The following is a 17,037-nucleotide window of genomic DNA, read 5'->3' as shown; positions in this document are numbered from 1 at the left end:
TCAAATAGCATTCAGTTTCTCTTTTAAAACGGTAAGTGTTTGAGTCAGGATTTAAATTGTGGTCCATCAGGATTTAAATTGTGTAAACTCATCTTTTTTTTTCTTCCACTGTAGCAGCTGCAAACAAATAAAGCCTTAGCGGTTGTTTTGAATGCTCTAAATACTGGAAGGAAGAAGAACATTGCTTTGCTTTTGCTTTAGCTGATCTTAAACAACGAATATGCTATTGATATTTTTTTCAAAGAGCTGTAGGGCAGAGATTGCCAGTTGCACCCCAGCATCCTGGGAGGATTCACCCCCTGGGGAGAACACCTGGTGTTTTCATTGCTGCCTTCCCTTAGGGATGTCACCAAGGGTTGGCAGCTTTAAACTGAATAATGGCTTCACAGGAGACCCACCAGTCAATGCTGCATGGGGAATATATTGGATCAGTGCATCCCCTAGGTTACCTGGCCAAAGACTCTTCCTTGATCAACATCACCCACTTTTAAGGCTCAGCTGGCCAGCTGTGGGCCCCCATGCATCTTGCCCAGCTTCAGACACACTCCAGGTAAACTTTCCATTGCCATGGGCCCTCAGATAGGTGGTGACTGAATCAAACCCATAGTATAGAGTAGAAGATCCTGCAGTTTCTCTGCTTGTCTTCATGGAAGAGAGATAGGGTTGGGACAGGAGACACAACACTGAGAGAGAAAATATTCAGACCACATGGTTTTTCATCTACCTTTGATTGGATATGACAGAGAAGCATTTTAATAGCAAGAATGAAATAGTCCTTATCCATCGTGATCAAATGATGGTTGTAAACACCAAGCAGCAAAATGTGCAAGGGGCTTTAACTAGGTGAAGCTCTGGAATAAACTCTGAAGGCAAGAGGTTACAGCCATATCACATTGGCTACTTATTGAGGAGTCTTTAAGTGGATTTAGATGCCTAACTTCAGGTAAAAAAAAATGTAAATTTTGGCTACCATGTAGGGTTGCCAATTTTCTGATTGCAGAAAACTGAATACCCTTGCCCCGCCCCCACTCACTCCATCCCCCTCACTCTTTCACTCGCTCTCCCCCACCCTCGCTCATTTTCACTGGACTGGGGTAGGGGTTGGGGTGTGAGAGGGGGTGCGGGCTCCAGGATGGGGCTGGGAATGAGGGGCTTGGAGTGTGGGAGGGGGCTCAGGGCTGGGGTAGAGGGTTGGTGTGCAGGACAAATAGGACCAGAGAAGATGTAAGTGGGAGAGAAATGGCAGGTTTTGTTTTGCCTGACAGCCTGACTCTAGTATCATCATTTCTACACTGAAGGACATCATACTCTCTTTTGCACCGTACCTGCAGAAAGGGAAAATATTAAAAATGATAGGCCAGCATGTTTGACCATGTGGTTGTGGCTTTACAACTATAGTCACATGTTGGGGGGGGGAGAGGTTATGAGAACTCTGTGAGCTGGAAACATGGGTCAGAGAAAACCCTGTCATACCCTTTGAAAGGTTGTAGCATATAATCATCATCTGTGCCACCCTAGCTCTGCTAGCCCGTGGGAAGTGAGATGGGGACATGACCCATTCCTTGCCCTTTTCGAGTGAGGTTAGCACCCAAGTGTGCACTAGCCTCCAGCAGCCCTAGTACCAGGAAAGTTTCAGAATCAAAAAATTGGTGTAGTATATTGGCCTTCCATCACTATACAAGGCTAGAAGAAGGAATTTTATATTGTGCAACTTAATTTGGTAGAACTGGCCAGAATGCATCTCCTAGGTTTCTTTCTTTACAAAAAGTTAATAGTTTGTAGATTATCACAGATTCCCTCTTATCAGACCTCTCGCATATTAGAAACAAGTGTAGAGAAGAGATGTGCTGAATTACAAAAGGATAGCTTTATTTGGCTAGTTGATGAACCATGGTGTGTTGCCAGCATGCAAACACATCAGACTTTTACAGGCAACATCTGCTTGAACTGTATGGGGGAGAAAAAGCCAGAAAACATCTTGCAATGGAAACAAAAGCAGAGATCCAACTTGAGTAAAGTGGCTAAACATTAAAGAAAATTTAATACTCAATCTGTATAGTTAATGTTGTCGTGCATCATGTAATGTGGCCAATCAGAGATCATGGGAGGGGCTGCCAGTCATTTCTATCATGGGTGGCACTTCCTGCAGTGACCGGTCTCTCAGGATGTACAGTCTATTGACCATGGCTGTCTGGTGGTGGTGTAAAAGTACCACCCAGCTGGAGCCCTACTGACCCACGTTCAAGTCCCTTAAGTTGTTTGGCTCTCCAAGGAGTACTCGAACAAAGGAGGGAAGATAAGATTTTATAGCCTAAGGTGATAAAATAAGTAGAAGTTATCATTTCAGGCCTGCTTTATAAACATGAAAAAACATGAAAAAAGGTCATAAACATGAAAAAAGGTCACAAACCCATTTCCCCCTGGCTTTGCAGGACATCTTTAAAGGGAATGTAACTCAACTGTGGAGAATAGGCACCTACCTGGTGCATAGAAATCTAATAACATTTTCTGGTGGTTTTAAGGTAAAAATGCTGCAGTAGTTCAGGATCCCGTCTTGTGCGTGGATGTTTGCTATTGTGGAAAGCCTTTAAACAGACAGTATTGATGATATAAAACAATTTATTGTTGGATTGTACAGGTGGTTTGTGATATGGACTGATGTCCAATAGTTACTCCTGTCCTCTTGTACATGAAAGATGAAATTCTGGCCCCAATGAAGCCAATAACAAAACTCTATTGACTTTATTGGGGCTGGGATTTCATTCAATCTCCTTCTCTTGGCTACCACCTCTGCTCCCATGGTTTGAACCATGAACTGTTTATGATTCTCAAATATACTTCTCTACTCCTGCCTTTTGCCCTCTGTCCAGTCTCCCCTGAACTCCCTCTCAATCATCCACCACCATCACAAACTCATGCTCTCAAAAATTGGGATTCTTATAATGTCCCTTTGCCTACCTTCTTTATCTCAGTTGAAGACTCTTCCCTCTGTATTTCCCCAGTTCACATCCTTGATTTGTCTCTCCCTATATCAAATCGCTTTTTAAGTCCTATTACTCCTTCATATGTAGTATGACCTGTGTCCACACTTTCCACTGCTAAAGCCACACTTTGATCATATCACTCTGTTTTGACTACTGTAATCTTCTCTTTGACAGTCTGTCCTGCTTCTCACCTCTGATAAAATCATCTTACCCACCCATCACCATCGGTGCTGAAACTAGAGCTGCTGGCGGTGCTGCCTCAACCCCTGGCTTGAAGTAGTTTCCATTATATACATGGTTTACAGTTCGGTTAAATGGCTTGCAGCACCCCACTATACAAATTGTTCCAGCACCCCTGGAGCACCCCCTTCTTGAATCCCTTCATTGGTTTCCTTTCTTGCTATATAAAATTAAAGCACTTTGTCTTTGCCTTCTGCCTTTGAGAGTTTATAATCTAAACTGATAGGGCAGACAAAGGGAGGTAAAACTGAGGCACAGAAAGGTGAAATGATTTACTCAAGGTCACACAGGCAGGTTAGTGGCAGAGCTGGGAATAGAGCTCAGGTCTCCTGACTCCCAGTGTAGTGCTCTATCTATTTGACAACACTGCCTCCCCAAAACGAAAGCTGTTTTTCTCCTTTACATTTCTGGTTCCCTCAAATCAAGAGGTCAGTGGACAACAGGCTTTGCAGGACCAAGGGGTCAGTGGCCAACAGGCTTTACAGCCAGCTCTGGTTCAATTGTATAGTATCGCTAATAATTCTCGTTGTCTCATGCTCTCTGCCCTTGCATTCTCCCCTCCACTATAGCTCAAATTTCATCCTTCACTTATTTTCAAAATATTTCAGATACCAGAGACTTGTCTGAAATCATCACAGGTAATTTGATCAGATTATGCAAAAGAATCCAATCATATTTTGCTACCTCTGGACACAAACAGATTACTAGCATCTTACTATTTGCAGATCAGGTGCCTGGAAATAAAGTTATTCTGGTATTTGCAAACTGTTAAATAACATCCAGCAAAGCTCTGATCATAAGATTTCAAAAACTAAACATGAAAGCTGGATGAAGTTTTCTGGATGTCTGAAGCTGCTTCCTTTCTCTTGCCAGTAGTTGTGACTGGTGGATTCTTACAGAGCTGCTGCTCTACTGCATTGGGGATATGAAAAAGGCCTGTTGTGTCTAAGGTAGGCTCAATTCCTCCTGAAGCTCTGGGGAGCACAGCTACTGCAAAAGCTTTGGTGAGAGTGCAGGGGATGGCCAAACACCTTTCCTTCTCCTCCCCATCACCTTTGCAGGAGGTTAGTCCTAAAGTAATGTTAACTATGCAGAGTTCTTGCTCTCCTTGAGCACAAGATTCACATTTTGCATGGTCCTGTGCCGGGGGGGGGGGGGAGGGGCGGCAGGGGAGGGAAGGAAGGTTCCTTGTGCCCTCTCCCTCTTTTATACCCCTGTGTCGGGGCCAAACCCATTCTCAAAGATGATGATAAGAGACTGTGGATTATAAATGTGAACATGCATTAATCTGCAGCATTGCAATAGTGCTGTGAAATGACTGCCACAGACTGTCTCACCTTTGCAAAACCCTTTCTGTAGAGCTAAAAGCTGAAGCTAAAGAAAGGAAAATGTCTGTTTAAAAAATAAACCAAACAACTTGAGATTCCATTGCTGGGAGATGAAATACACAGGTGGGCCTGATTATAGCTCAAAATGTTCCCTGGTTATGGCATGTGCAGATCATGATGTGAGCACCAAGAACTTTTATCAATAGTAGCACAAAAACCATTTGTCCCATAATAAGCTTTCACTGGTCAAGGACAATGTTCCTTTTTTCTGGGCCTCAATACATGCGCTTAGTTACAAGTTGAGCTACATTAGGTTTATGCACTTACATGCCCACAATTACATGTAAATTGCTGATTTCATCTTTACATGTATCACATTTTATTGATGACTTTTCTTTACAGCCAGTCTTGTCAGTGGAAGTTTTGCCACTGACTTCAGTGGGATAAAGATTGGGCCCCTACATCACTTTCAAAATGCTGCACGGTGGTGTTTGGGATGAAAACCAGCAAGCCCCTATTATGCTATTGTCATTCAAGCTGTATGTGACTTCTCTAGGTATTCTTTGTTTTAAAAATTTGAAGTGAATGCACTCTTCATGAGAGTGAGTGATCGACAACTCTGGTGCAAGCAAGGTTTATTGTGGGCAGGCATTGTAGAAACCTTTTCACATAGTTCAGCCATTGAATTTGTCCTGTGACCCTTCTTATCTCAGTCCCCAACCTCTTGTGAATGGAGACAGCCAAACACAGCGTACTGCACAGTGCTTTTGTGTTGTGTGCTATGAGTTGGCACAGGCCCACCTCCAGAAGCTTTGATTAGCTAAAGATGGGGGGGGGGGGTCACCACCCTCCATAGTTTCTGGAGGGACTGCCCCCCATTGTATCTTATCTAATACATTTTTTTAAAATGTAACCCTGTTACTATTCCTTTTGGTAGACTTTGCTTCCCTTCCTTCTATTCCGTTTTCTTTCCTCTCAGACATCATGGTGTAATTTTGTGTATGTAACCTCTATGCCCGAGCTCTCCTACCCACTCCTGTGCATTTTGTTTTCACTTGTTGTGTCCTGATATTTTTTTTTTTAGGACCCAATACTGTTACCTTTGACCACACAGAATAGTATCTCACTCTGTAACTAGTCCCATGGACCAGTACTCCATCTGAGTAAGGATGGCGGAATCGGGCCCTTAGATTCCAAATTGTTCAAGGGAGGGAATAGCCTTTGCCTTTAAAGTACCTAGCATAATAAACAAACAAATAAATAATGGAGTTGGTCAGCAATTTTTTTTCAATAGAACCATTTTTTGACCAAAAATAGCTTATTGAATAAAACAAAAATTTTCATGGGAAGATTTTGGTTGACGTATGCTGGGTTTTTTGATGAAAAAAATGGAAACTGAAGACCTGAAAATCCTGGCTTTGCTGTGGTAGTGTCAGCAGGGCCCCTTCATCTGCTGGGGTGGGAGGGAGGAGATTATTCCCTCCTCTGGGACAGACCTCAGACCTCCTGAGCTTTGGAGAGGTGGTCATGGAACCTCAGCAGATAGCTCTTGTGTTCATGGTCCCTGCCATCCCAAGCAAGGGCAAATCACAACATGGGAGCGGAGTCGCATGGTCCCCACGTGGGGTGTGCTTAGGCTTCTGGATTGCCTTAATCTGGCCCTGCTAATCTGTGCTCTTCCTCCCCATCAGAAAAATGATTTGTGGCTGCCCAATCAGTATTCCTTCCCTTGACCCTGCTCATTTGCAGCTCTTAGTCTGAATGAACAGAGGCAGATCTGCTCTGCATCACAGGAAAGTACTGCTGTCAGCCACGTGGCCCCCGTCGGGGCTGGTAAATAGGCTGGAAATGAATGTGAGTTTTGTGGTACACAAAGAACTCAGAATGGGTGTCCTTATGAACCCACTTGCCAGATTTTCACCTATGGATTCTACTTAAGGCATTAATTTCAGATATAAATATACAGTGTAATTGGAATGTTTTAATAGTCTAACTACAGAATTGCAATGTCTGGACAATACCGTATGTATTTCAGTCAGGCGCAAATTTCCCTCTTTGGTAATTGGCACTCTCCTCTTTGCAAATTCACAAAGCCATGATTTTAATAGAAAAGCAAAATAATACATTGCAGTAAAGATGTGAACTGATTATAAATAAAAAAAATCTTTCACAATACTTCCCCAGTTTCAATTCCAGCTGTTAATTTCAGTTGCCCCTTAACTTTCAAAGATTTTCATGAATAAATGAAATGCCATCCCATAACCATAAAGTTATTAGGTTAAATATACATTATGAAGCTTAACCATTGAAAAGCAAAACTCTACTTATTCATCTGCATCTGAAGGTTTCTGTGAAATATAATACTTGTTTCTGTCTGAATGAAGCTAGAAACTGAAACTGGAAACGGAAAAGTAAATGACAGAAATAAATGATGCCTTGTCAGGTCCTGCAAAAGGCTAATAAAACCTGTGCAGCTGCCAAATCAGTCTGAAACCAGTGGCCTGTGAATTGCAATGTTCAAGGGAAAAAGTCAAAGATAATCCAGATGTTCCCAAGCAGAACACTTTGCCATACTTTAACAGCCATGTTTCTAGTCTGTATGAACTTCAACATTCATATAATTGAGTTTATTTTCTTAAATGTTTCTTCTGAACGTTATGATTTGACCTTCAAAATAATTTAGTATGCTAAATGCATACAAATTTGCACGTATCATTATTGCTTTATAAGTGACTCATGATTTGTTATACAAATACTGCTTTGAAACACTGGGCTCGATACATGAAAAAGAATCTCTTTTGGCCCCCTCCTTATATTCTTCTTGAAATGCTTTTCTTCCAGTGATTTATATAGTGCTTCTTGAAACTTGAAAGATGTTTTCTGTATAATTTTGAAACTGAATTTATATGTCGACATAGGTTCTTGCTCATTACTATGCCAACTGCCAAAAAATGTTCATGATTGGAGACTTGCCAACAAATCCTGATTAAAATTTTAGTTTTAAAAATCTGTTTGGTATCTCGTTCACTTGTTTTTCTTTTACAGCTGCAGGAAAAAATTTTCTCCAGCTGTCAGTCAAAACCTCACAAGCAGGCTGGAGTGTCTAATCGTTAATCTGGTTTTTTTGCCTCTTCAGTGGTGGTGAAAAAATATAGCCTGAAATCACAAAGAGAAGAGGGCCAATGTGGCTTTATGATTCTCACAAAGCTCCCAGAGTATTATTTGTTTCTGGGAAGTGAAAAGAAAACAAATGTCCAATTTATATTTTAGTGCATCAGGAGAAAGAATCATGAAAACTCAGGAAAAAAATACATTCTTTCTACAGTCTTTTCAGCAATAAATACTCCACAATCTTATCAGTATATTTGTCTATTTAACTTGCATCTCGAAATATACATATTATATTCCATGGGACTTGGCTCTGACTTCAATAGCATGCGCACAACGAAGTGTCAGAGTGAGAGTCCCAGTGGTGGAGGAAATATCTGCTGGTTATGGAATTGTAATTAAAAGATAGTGAAACATATCGAAGCATTTTACTTCCACTACTGATATTCTTAACTGATTCTGTTCTGTCAATATCTTTTGGTCTAACTTGAGGGCAGCCATTTCTTGTTTAAATGAAGGGAAATCCCACATGATTTGAACTGGCATATCTTTACTGCTCGGAATTGACAATGATTTGGAATAATTTAAACTGAATGTTTTTGTTTTCTGCACATTTAACTTTCATATTGGACCAAAAATCACCCAATTATTTCCATATTGGGATCCTGGAGACCCCCTAATATGTCAAAATTGGGGGGGGGGACACATGGGATGCATTTAAAATGGACTTTATTGTAGCCAGTGAACTAATAAACTATGAGCAAGTTAAAACTTCCCTAGATTCAGAAGCACACTACACAGTGCTTGTGTTGTGGTCTAAGGGTATGGCTACACTTGCAGCTGTACAGCGCTGTGAGTTAAACCCGCCTTCGTACAGCTGAGTAGGGAAAGCGCTGCAGTCTGTCCACACTGACAGCTGCCAGCGCACTGGCGTGGCCACATTTGCAGCTGCATTGGTGCGGTGCATTATGGGCAGCTATCTCAGCATTCATGTGGCTGCAACGTGCTTTTCAAAAGGGGTGGGGTGGAGTGTGACAGGAAGTGTGGGGGGAGAGAGAGTTTTTGTGGTGCTGAGAGTGTGTCAGCACCCTGCCTTGCAAGTTCCGACCCCCTCCCCCAGAGCTGAGGGAGACTGTGCAGGGTTGCTTTCTCTCTTGGGCATTACCCATTGCTAGTCGGAACGCCATCTTTATCAGTTTGTGGCAAGTAGGTTTAGTCTACTGGCTGTAAAGTGCTTGGTAAATTTTCAATCCTGGTATGTGGGTTAGGGTACAGACGGGCATAAGAAAGAAGGAGCATGGGTGTGGCCTATAGAAAATAGTATTCAGTGAATATATAATTTGAGAGATTTCAGTCAAATAATTTTCTCAACAAATACTTTTTTGCAGTCTTCACTTAGCTCGATAGTTGGCCAAATACTATTTGTTGAATGTATTATTTAATAAATAGATGTAAAAATCATCAGATAATAGTTGTAACAAATATATTTTACTGCTATGTGACCAGCTTTTTAGTAGGTTTCATATTTAAAAAGAATTAAATTCAAAGTGGATTGATAATATTTTAATTAAATACAGTGCACAATTAACAGGACACAACTGTTGTATTCCTTTAAATTTTAGGGCACATGGCTTTAGGGTGATTAGTGGCCCAGGAGGTGTTCATACTGGTTATTAGGCTTAGTTTGGTTTAGTGGCTGTTGGGGAAATTTTTCAAGCCATTTGACAAATCACACTAGATTAATTTCAGAGTAGCAGCCGTGTTAGTCTGTATCCGCAAAAAGAACAGGAGTACTTGTGGCACCTGAGAGACTAACAAATGTATTAGAGCATAAGCATCCGAAGAAGTGGGCTGTAGTCCACGAAAGCTTATGCTCTAATACATTTGTTAGTCTCTCAGGTGCCACAAGTACTCCTGTTCTTTTTACTAGATTAATTATGAGGACAGCATGTCTTGCACATTTCTTGTCATTATGATCTCCTCTTTGACCCCTCTATGTGAGACCCAGACATAAAAGTGCCCTGGGGCCCTTTCAAATGTATTGTGACTAAGGCAGTGGAGTGGGAGATCTTTTGGGCTTGAAAAAGATACTCATTAGCTGTGACTGACTCTCTAGCCAGTCCTGCTACCTCAGGACCTGAATCTGTAAATGTGTATTTCTTGGCCTAGGGCCTCAGGCAACTCCCATTAAAGTCTGCCATAGTGCAGGTACTCACTCCTACTGTGAGCAGTCTGGTTAATTTCTGTATGACTATACAGAATAGTAAGTCTTTGCAGGGTCAGACCTTAACCCTCTATGAGAACTTGTTAGGTGTAAATTTCATTCAGGTATTTACCTATTTTCATACAAGCCATTTGTATTATGTAACCAATAGTGGAAGAATCTCATTATTACACATCATTAACTTCACTTTGTTTATAGACAGAAAATTTCACCTTAGGAAATAGGTGTATATGTATCATTTCAAGTGAAATCTGTTTAAGTATAAACCTGGCAAATATTAACATAAATATTGTCTCTGCTTGTCTCATTTCAAACTGTTGTAAGAAATTCACAAGAAGCATGTACCTGGTTGTGTTTGCCAGAGCCTGTTCACAGTGACAGGTGTTGATGCTCAGCTGCTAATTCCCCCATTAGAAACAGTGTGGCAGGCTCTGATGATACAATCTGTTCATTTGAGACTGGTTCTGGTTTTCCTTTTAAAAGATGTTGCTAAATTTATTGAAATTTTTTTTAAAAGTGCATTTTGCTTTTCAAACATTTTTAATTTGTCAAAAAAAGTATTTAAAATCTGAAGCCATTATTTTCCTTTTGCATATTATAAATCTATTAACTATGAGCAGTAATTAGGCACACGGCTTAATTTAAAGGACAAATGGTGCTCACTGAACCACGTTGCTGGTCTGATTGTGGTAAAATACCCATTTGGTTTTACCAGCTGTGACTTTGGAGGCAAACTGAATGACAGAAAACACATCAAACTCAATGGATTAAAACATTTCCAGCACATACTCCCTATTACTGATCATTCAGAATCAATTCTTCTCTGGGGCTGAGCTTGCTAATGTCTTCATGTTCTAAGGAACATTTTAAAAACGTGCTGTGTGCGTATGTAGGTTACCTTCTGTATGGGCTCAATGCAACAGTCCTCACTCATCAAAACTCCCACAAAGTAAGTACAACAATCAGACCATGGAAGGCAGAGAATGCAGTGAAAGGAGGACAATATCCATCAGCAAAACAATGATTCTGCCTAAGGAAATGGAACATTTGGTATTGGTCTAATTATAGAATTAAGGACTAGAGGAAAAAAGGCACAAACTTGGGAAATAAATGGTTGATCACCCTTCTAGCATCAGAAGAGAACCATTTTCACAGTGCATTTAGAAAGGCCTAGCTATGCCAGCTCATGCACTGAACTTCATATCTACTTCTTGCAATTATCCATCGCTTATATTAGAAAATAAGCTGCTATTGTCCTTGAGCTCCTTGTATATGGCAAGGATGATTGAATTGGTTACATGTGCTCTTTTTGAACAAGAAGAATTGCATAAGACGCATCAGCAAGTTACTAAGAGATGGATATTTAGCTTTTTTATGAATATGTGCAAAATGCTGCAGAAGTTGCCAGATACTAATGAAGTCCAATGACATCAGCTGATGTAAAGAGATGCCATCAGTAGAATAACACATGTTGGATATAACATAATCTTGAGACACAAATGACCTTAGATAGATTCCTGTTTGGACCAAAGTACTAAGACAAGTGCTGTATTTGGCTGTGGTTCAACACATGATGATACAGTATGCACTAAATAAGCTATTTGATGCAATCACATTATATTTCATACATGCAATTCCAGTGTTATAAATCAGAATTTTTAATTGATCATTAGTTTCAGATTTCAGGAAAGTTACAGTATTTTCAAAGGAAAACCAAATTCTTGGACATTTACATATCCCTGGATATTAACCTATTTTCATGTGCCTAACACTCAACAGTTGTCTTAGGAGTTTGTCTGGCTGCCTTTTGCAGGAACCTTGGCCTCTTCAGATGCACCAAGATCCGTGGTATTTCCCACCTCCACCACACAATGCAGTGAAACCTTTGTCCTAATTAAACCACATTTTGTCCTATCTAACTTTGAGACCTGCAGAGTGCCTTTCCACAGGATGGCAAGATCTTGTCCTATATATTGAACTGTCCATAAAAACTCTGTAGGAATCCTTGGTTAGTATTGTGTGTTCAAGGCCAATCTGATTCTAAAAAGGAAAAGTAAGCTAACACACTATTTTAAAAGGCTTGGAAGGCTATCGCTTAGCTTCCTCCAGCAGCACCTGAGCTGCTACAGCCTCAGGACTGATCAGGAGATATTTGATGACAACAGAGTCACTTAGAGCTACCTGAATCCTCTTGGGGTAGGACAGACAGGGGACAAGGTGCTTCTGAAAAGAAGAAAGAAAGAAAGGCATCTCTCTGGGAAAAGGGAATGCCAGAGTGTTGCTTATGATTTTGAGAGAGGGGTGGCCTTACCAACGCTAGAATTTTCTTTAAAATCTCCTTTTAGTGAGCTCACGAGGGGTGCTTCAGCCCAAGGATGGCAGCAAAATATTAACACAGTGAGTTCTTAACGTCATCTGCATTCTTAATGCCATGATATGGTGCAAAGAGTTGGAACAATTAACATTACAGTATGTTTATACTAGTTTTTAATTTGAGTTCAGTTAAATTGGGATTAGTGTGGCACAAGTGAGGTTTGTAGTGCCGTGAAGCAACTGAGGCATCACCAAGAGAAGCTAAGCAAATTGACGCTCCTGTCACCCAAGAGGAACAAGGGACCCAGATATCCAGGCAGTGAGGGATAGCTGAAAGAGCCAGAGTTCCAGTTTACAGGGGGGGGAAATGCAGGTCTGGGCATAGGAGATATATCCCTAAAGCTAGGATGATGATTACTGGAAAAGAAAACTGCCAAGCACTTGAGAAATCCCATTTGGGAAGGACTTTTCTTAGTAAATGTATTGTTATTAGAATTGTTACAATTGTATTATCTCTTATTATAGCATAACATGACTCTCAGTGAATTGCATTACATGTTAATCAGCATGTCCTATACCTTATTTCAGCTGGTATTTTATTTACTCCTGCATATGTGGCCATTTGTAGGGAAACCCACTGAGTGCTAGGTGTCCATAAATCTCCAATAATTGGCATGCCTACACTTCTTGGCTTCATGGTTTATTATGAGGTTACCACGGCTTCCATAGAATCAGCCTGTAGAAGGCTATAGGGGAATATAACATTATCCTTAAGTAACACAGCAGATCTGATTTAACTTCAGTGGCAAGTGAATTGGCTTTTTTCTGAACACACATGAATGCAGAGTGGACAGTAAGACTGGGTTCCAAACTTCATTCAACGTTCTTCAATATTGTGATTTTAAATCAGGCCTTAATGTTGCTTAAACATTCTTTGGTTATATTCACTAAAGTCAATTGCTAGACTTTGCAGTGGATCAAGATCCAACATTTCATCTACTGGGTAATTTAAATAGTAGAAGCATATAAAAGTATTAATAATACCTTGCACTTAAATAGCATCTTCCATCAAAGGATCTCAATGTGCTTTAAAAACATTAATTAAATTTAGCCTCTTAACAAGCTGGGGTGGGTAAACAGTATCCTCCCCATTTTACAGAGAGGGCAACTGAGACCCAGATTACGAGACTTGCCTAAGAACACAGAAGTCTATGGCAGCACCAGGAATTGAATCCCGGACTTCTGGCATCCAGATCTGTGATTTAACTATAAAACCACCTTTCCAGCATAGCCTAGATGATTAGAGAGAATTTAGGAATAACACCAAATTCTTCCATGAACAGATACAGAAATATTAGGCTCAAGAAACTGTCCATAAACTCAGGGACTCATTAGTTACTTTATAAGTGTCCATGATTTATGATTTGGTGGATGGAATATTGAGAAGCCAATAAAAGAAGAAGCAGGCGCCTTTGATGCTAGCATAATCTGATGGCTATTTGTAGGGATCATTCTGTTTTTACATGATTTTCCTTTAGCCAGAAAATAATCAATTGACTAACTGTATTCTCACAGGCAAATCAACAATAACATTTGGTTCACTGGTCTGCTCTTCCATTATGAAATCCTACCTGGGTCCATGATAACATCTGCAACATGGGATGTATTAAAGTGTAAATGTTTTACCCTGTGGTTTCTTTATAAAGCATCTTTTTAGAATATTCTTAGTGAAATAATGCTATGGAACTGACACTACCTCTGAATTACATTCTTTAAATTAAACCCCATTATTACCTTCATGAATATAATCAGATGCTAGACTTCGAGAATAGTATCTAAAAGAACATGCAAACAGTTCTTTATTAGTTACATTACATAGTTCATGAATACTAGCAAAACTTTTGAAAAAACCAGGCTTGACTTTTGAATTTGCAATGAAATTCCAAACTAGGGAGGTTTAACGGCAAACATTGTGCAGGCAGTAGGAATATGCTTTACACTGAGACACCGTAGAGATGGGTGCTATTATCAGAACTTTGATAGTCAGATAAAGCAGTGTTCCTGTAAAGTAACAGTAGGTGGAGTCAAAAGTGAAATGACCAGAAACATACTTGTTGTAGGCCACTCTGAAAGTACATTAGAGAGAGGCTTGGTTTTATCTGAAGTGCTAGCCATTGTTCATTAGAAAAAGAGATTTTTGAAGCTTGTCTCTCTTTCAGATATAGTCTTGTTTCTTCATGTATCTCTGTGCTTTGTGTTTGAATGTACAGTTACAGATTCTCTGATGTACACAAAGATATGAACATGGTTAATGGAAGACAGGACTGAAATATTAGTGCCATTGAAAATAACCCATCACATATTTATTCTAATGGTAAATTTGATAAATGATGTGCACCTCAAAACATTCTGAATTTCTTTACTTTGTGAAGAAAATTACACTCTCGGCATCTTCTGTAACAAAAGAGAAAAATAATAACATATTCAGCTCAGACAATGTGACAACCTGCAATGAAACAAGATGACTGCATTTGTTTTGAATAGATACAGATGAATGAAAATGGTCCATTTATTACAAAACCATATTGTCTTTTTTAAACTATGTTTTGATTTTTTTTGGACTAGTAATTGTTAAACAGAGCTACTATTTGAATGTACATGTGTGAGAAATTCAAAGACTGCTAAACAGATCAGTACAAATTTACATTGTGTTTATGTTGCTTACTCTTTGTTTTCCAAAATGTTTCCAAACCATGTCTGGTTGTAGAGTGTGGCCCTGAATTAAATGAGTGATATTCATAATGCAATATAGAGACTATTCATGACTATTTGGTATCAGATTAAGCTAAAGTATGTGACTATTTTTGCCAGTTCAGTGTGTCCTCAATTACATTAAAACACAAATTAGTGAAGTTTTATAACAGACCTTTCTTATGTTTACTCAAACGTATTTGAAAACTTAATTGCTTGAAGAAAGCTATGGAAGATAATGACCCAATGTGCTAGGCAGGAAACTTTGTTTTGTTTTTACTAGAAATGGGCCTTACTCCATGAAGTTTGGATCTGGAAGCGGAGCCAAACTTACCCAAAGTTTGAGGAGTTCAGATCTGTTTTTCTGGTCTAGATCCTTCTGATGGAGATGATGTTAGTCACCAAGATTGTATCCATGTCTGAATTTCCTCAGTGTTCAATCGGTTTGGATTTGATGTTCCACTATGGGCCAATATTTACTTATCTATATAACTTACTGTAGTATTCAGTGGGGAAAGTAGTTATATGGCAACTAATATATGGCAGCATATTTGTTATTTCTAAGACTCTGTAGAGACAAGAGGGGTGAGGTTATATCTTTTATTGGACCAACCTCTGTTGGTGAGAAAGACGCTTTCAAGCCACCCAGAACTCTTCTTCAGGTCTGGGAAAGGAACCAAAGTTTGTCCAATAAAAGATAATACCTCACCCATCTTTTCTCTCTAATATCCTGGGACTGACATGGCTACAACTACACTGCATTCAACAATGTAAGCGTCTGGATGCATTCTTATGGAAACCTTTGTTAATATGTAATGTAAGAAGTAATGAGTGGAAAATGTTACTACAAAATTCATATGCTACATTTATAATAGTTTTAGTGCTCATTATACGGAAACATTAATCTCCAGGTTACCAGAATATACAAGGATCAAGTCATTAATGACTGAAAGTTACCAGCATTTTGTTGATGATCTCTCCCTTAGTTTTTAATATGCAGGTGTCCATGTTTCTGAATATCACGATCATAATTGGTTAGCTGAGTGGAGAAGCCAAGTACTGAATGGGCATGGAGACTGGATTAACTGCTCAGCCCTCAGATGATCCTTTCAGAGTCAAGCTGCATTAAAGCAAACTGTGGGAAAGCTTGCATGATGTGCACTATGCATTCTGTACTTGCCACCAGCATCAACAGCAATGAAATAAAAAGGGGAAATTCATTAAGAGGGAGAGGAATTGTCAAAAAAAACCCGTTAACCGAATGAAACAGGCATCCAAAGCATATAGACTATTTGGACATTCCTTTCTGTGTCACCATTTTCTAACAGAACTTATATTATCTTTGTTGAAGATCCATGAGAAAATTTCAATAACGTTATGATTTAACAGATCTGCCCTTAAAATTTAAAAATTGAAAACTGTGTATTTTTCAGAAATCCTCCTCCTACTTTGCTACATCCAGAAAAATGGTGCAGAGGATTCAACCACTTCATTTCACAGTGAGTTTTTTCCTTCCATTTAAAAACTGCTTACTCTGCAAGGCCTTACAGAGTGACATGAAACCCTGGAAGCAGAATTTACTTGGTACACACAGTTGTTTTGCTTGGTAGAAGGTTATAACACATATGATCTCAGAAATCGAAGTCTGCATGTCACATTTTGAAAACTGACCAGCTCAGTTTGATCTCTTCATGCAATTTGCCTAACAGCAGCTGTGGACTATACTAAGTTGACTAGCTTCTTGATTTGTGATGGACCAAGGATGAATCTATTAATACACCTGGTTTGCTTGATGGCTTAGAGATAAAGTTTGGTAGTATAGGAGATGTGGTAGCAACATATGGACTCGCCTTGCAGGGAAGGGTTTGCTGAAGTAAATTCTAGGCCAGGGGTCGGCAACCTTTCAGAAGCGGTGTGCCGAGTCTTCATTTATTCACTCTGATTTCACATGCCAGTAATAATTTTAACGTTTTTAAGAACGTCTCTTTCTATAAGTCTATAATATATAACTAAACTATTGTTGTATGTAAAGTAAATAAGATTTTTAAAATGTTTAAGAAGCTTCATTTAAAATTAAATTAAAATGCAG

The 17,037-nt window shown here is 39.5% G+C and overlaps 1 protein-coding gene across 1 annotated transcript in view; it reads left to right on the top strand.

Moving 5' to 3' along the window:
• Nucleotides 1-17,037, top strand: part of MYO3B (myosin IIIB) — a 328,398-nt gene that overhangs the window by 87,758 nt on the left and 223,603 nt on the right. The window contains exon 9 of the mRNA XM_054043283.1: nt 16,382-16,447. Coding sequence (XP_053899258.1) covers nt 16,382-16,447 — 66 coding nt within the window. The remainder of the gene's footprint in view (nt 1-16,381; nt 16,448-17,037) is intronic.

This window comes from Malaclemys terrapin, chromosome 11 (assembly GCF_027887155.1).
Source record: "Malaclemys terrapin pileata isolate rMalTer1 chromosome 11, rMalTer1.hap1, whole genome shotgun sequence".
Taxonomy (NCBI): domain Eukaryota; kingdom Metazoa; phylum Chordata; order Testudines; family Emydidae; genus Malaclemys; species Malaclemys terrapin.
This window is presented reverse-complemented; position numbering and strand designations above follow the sequence as displayed.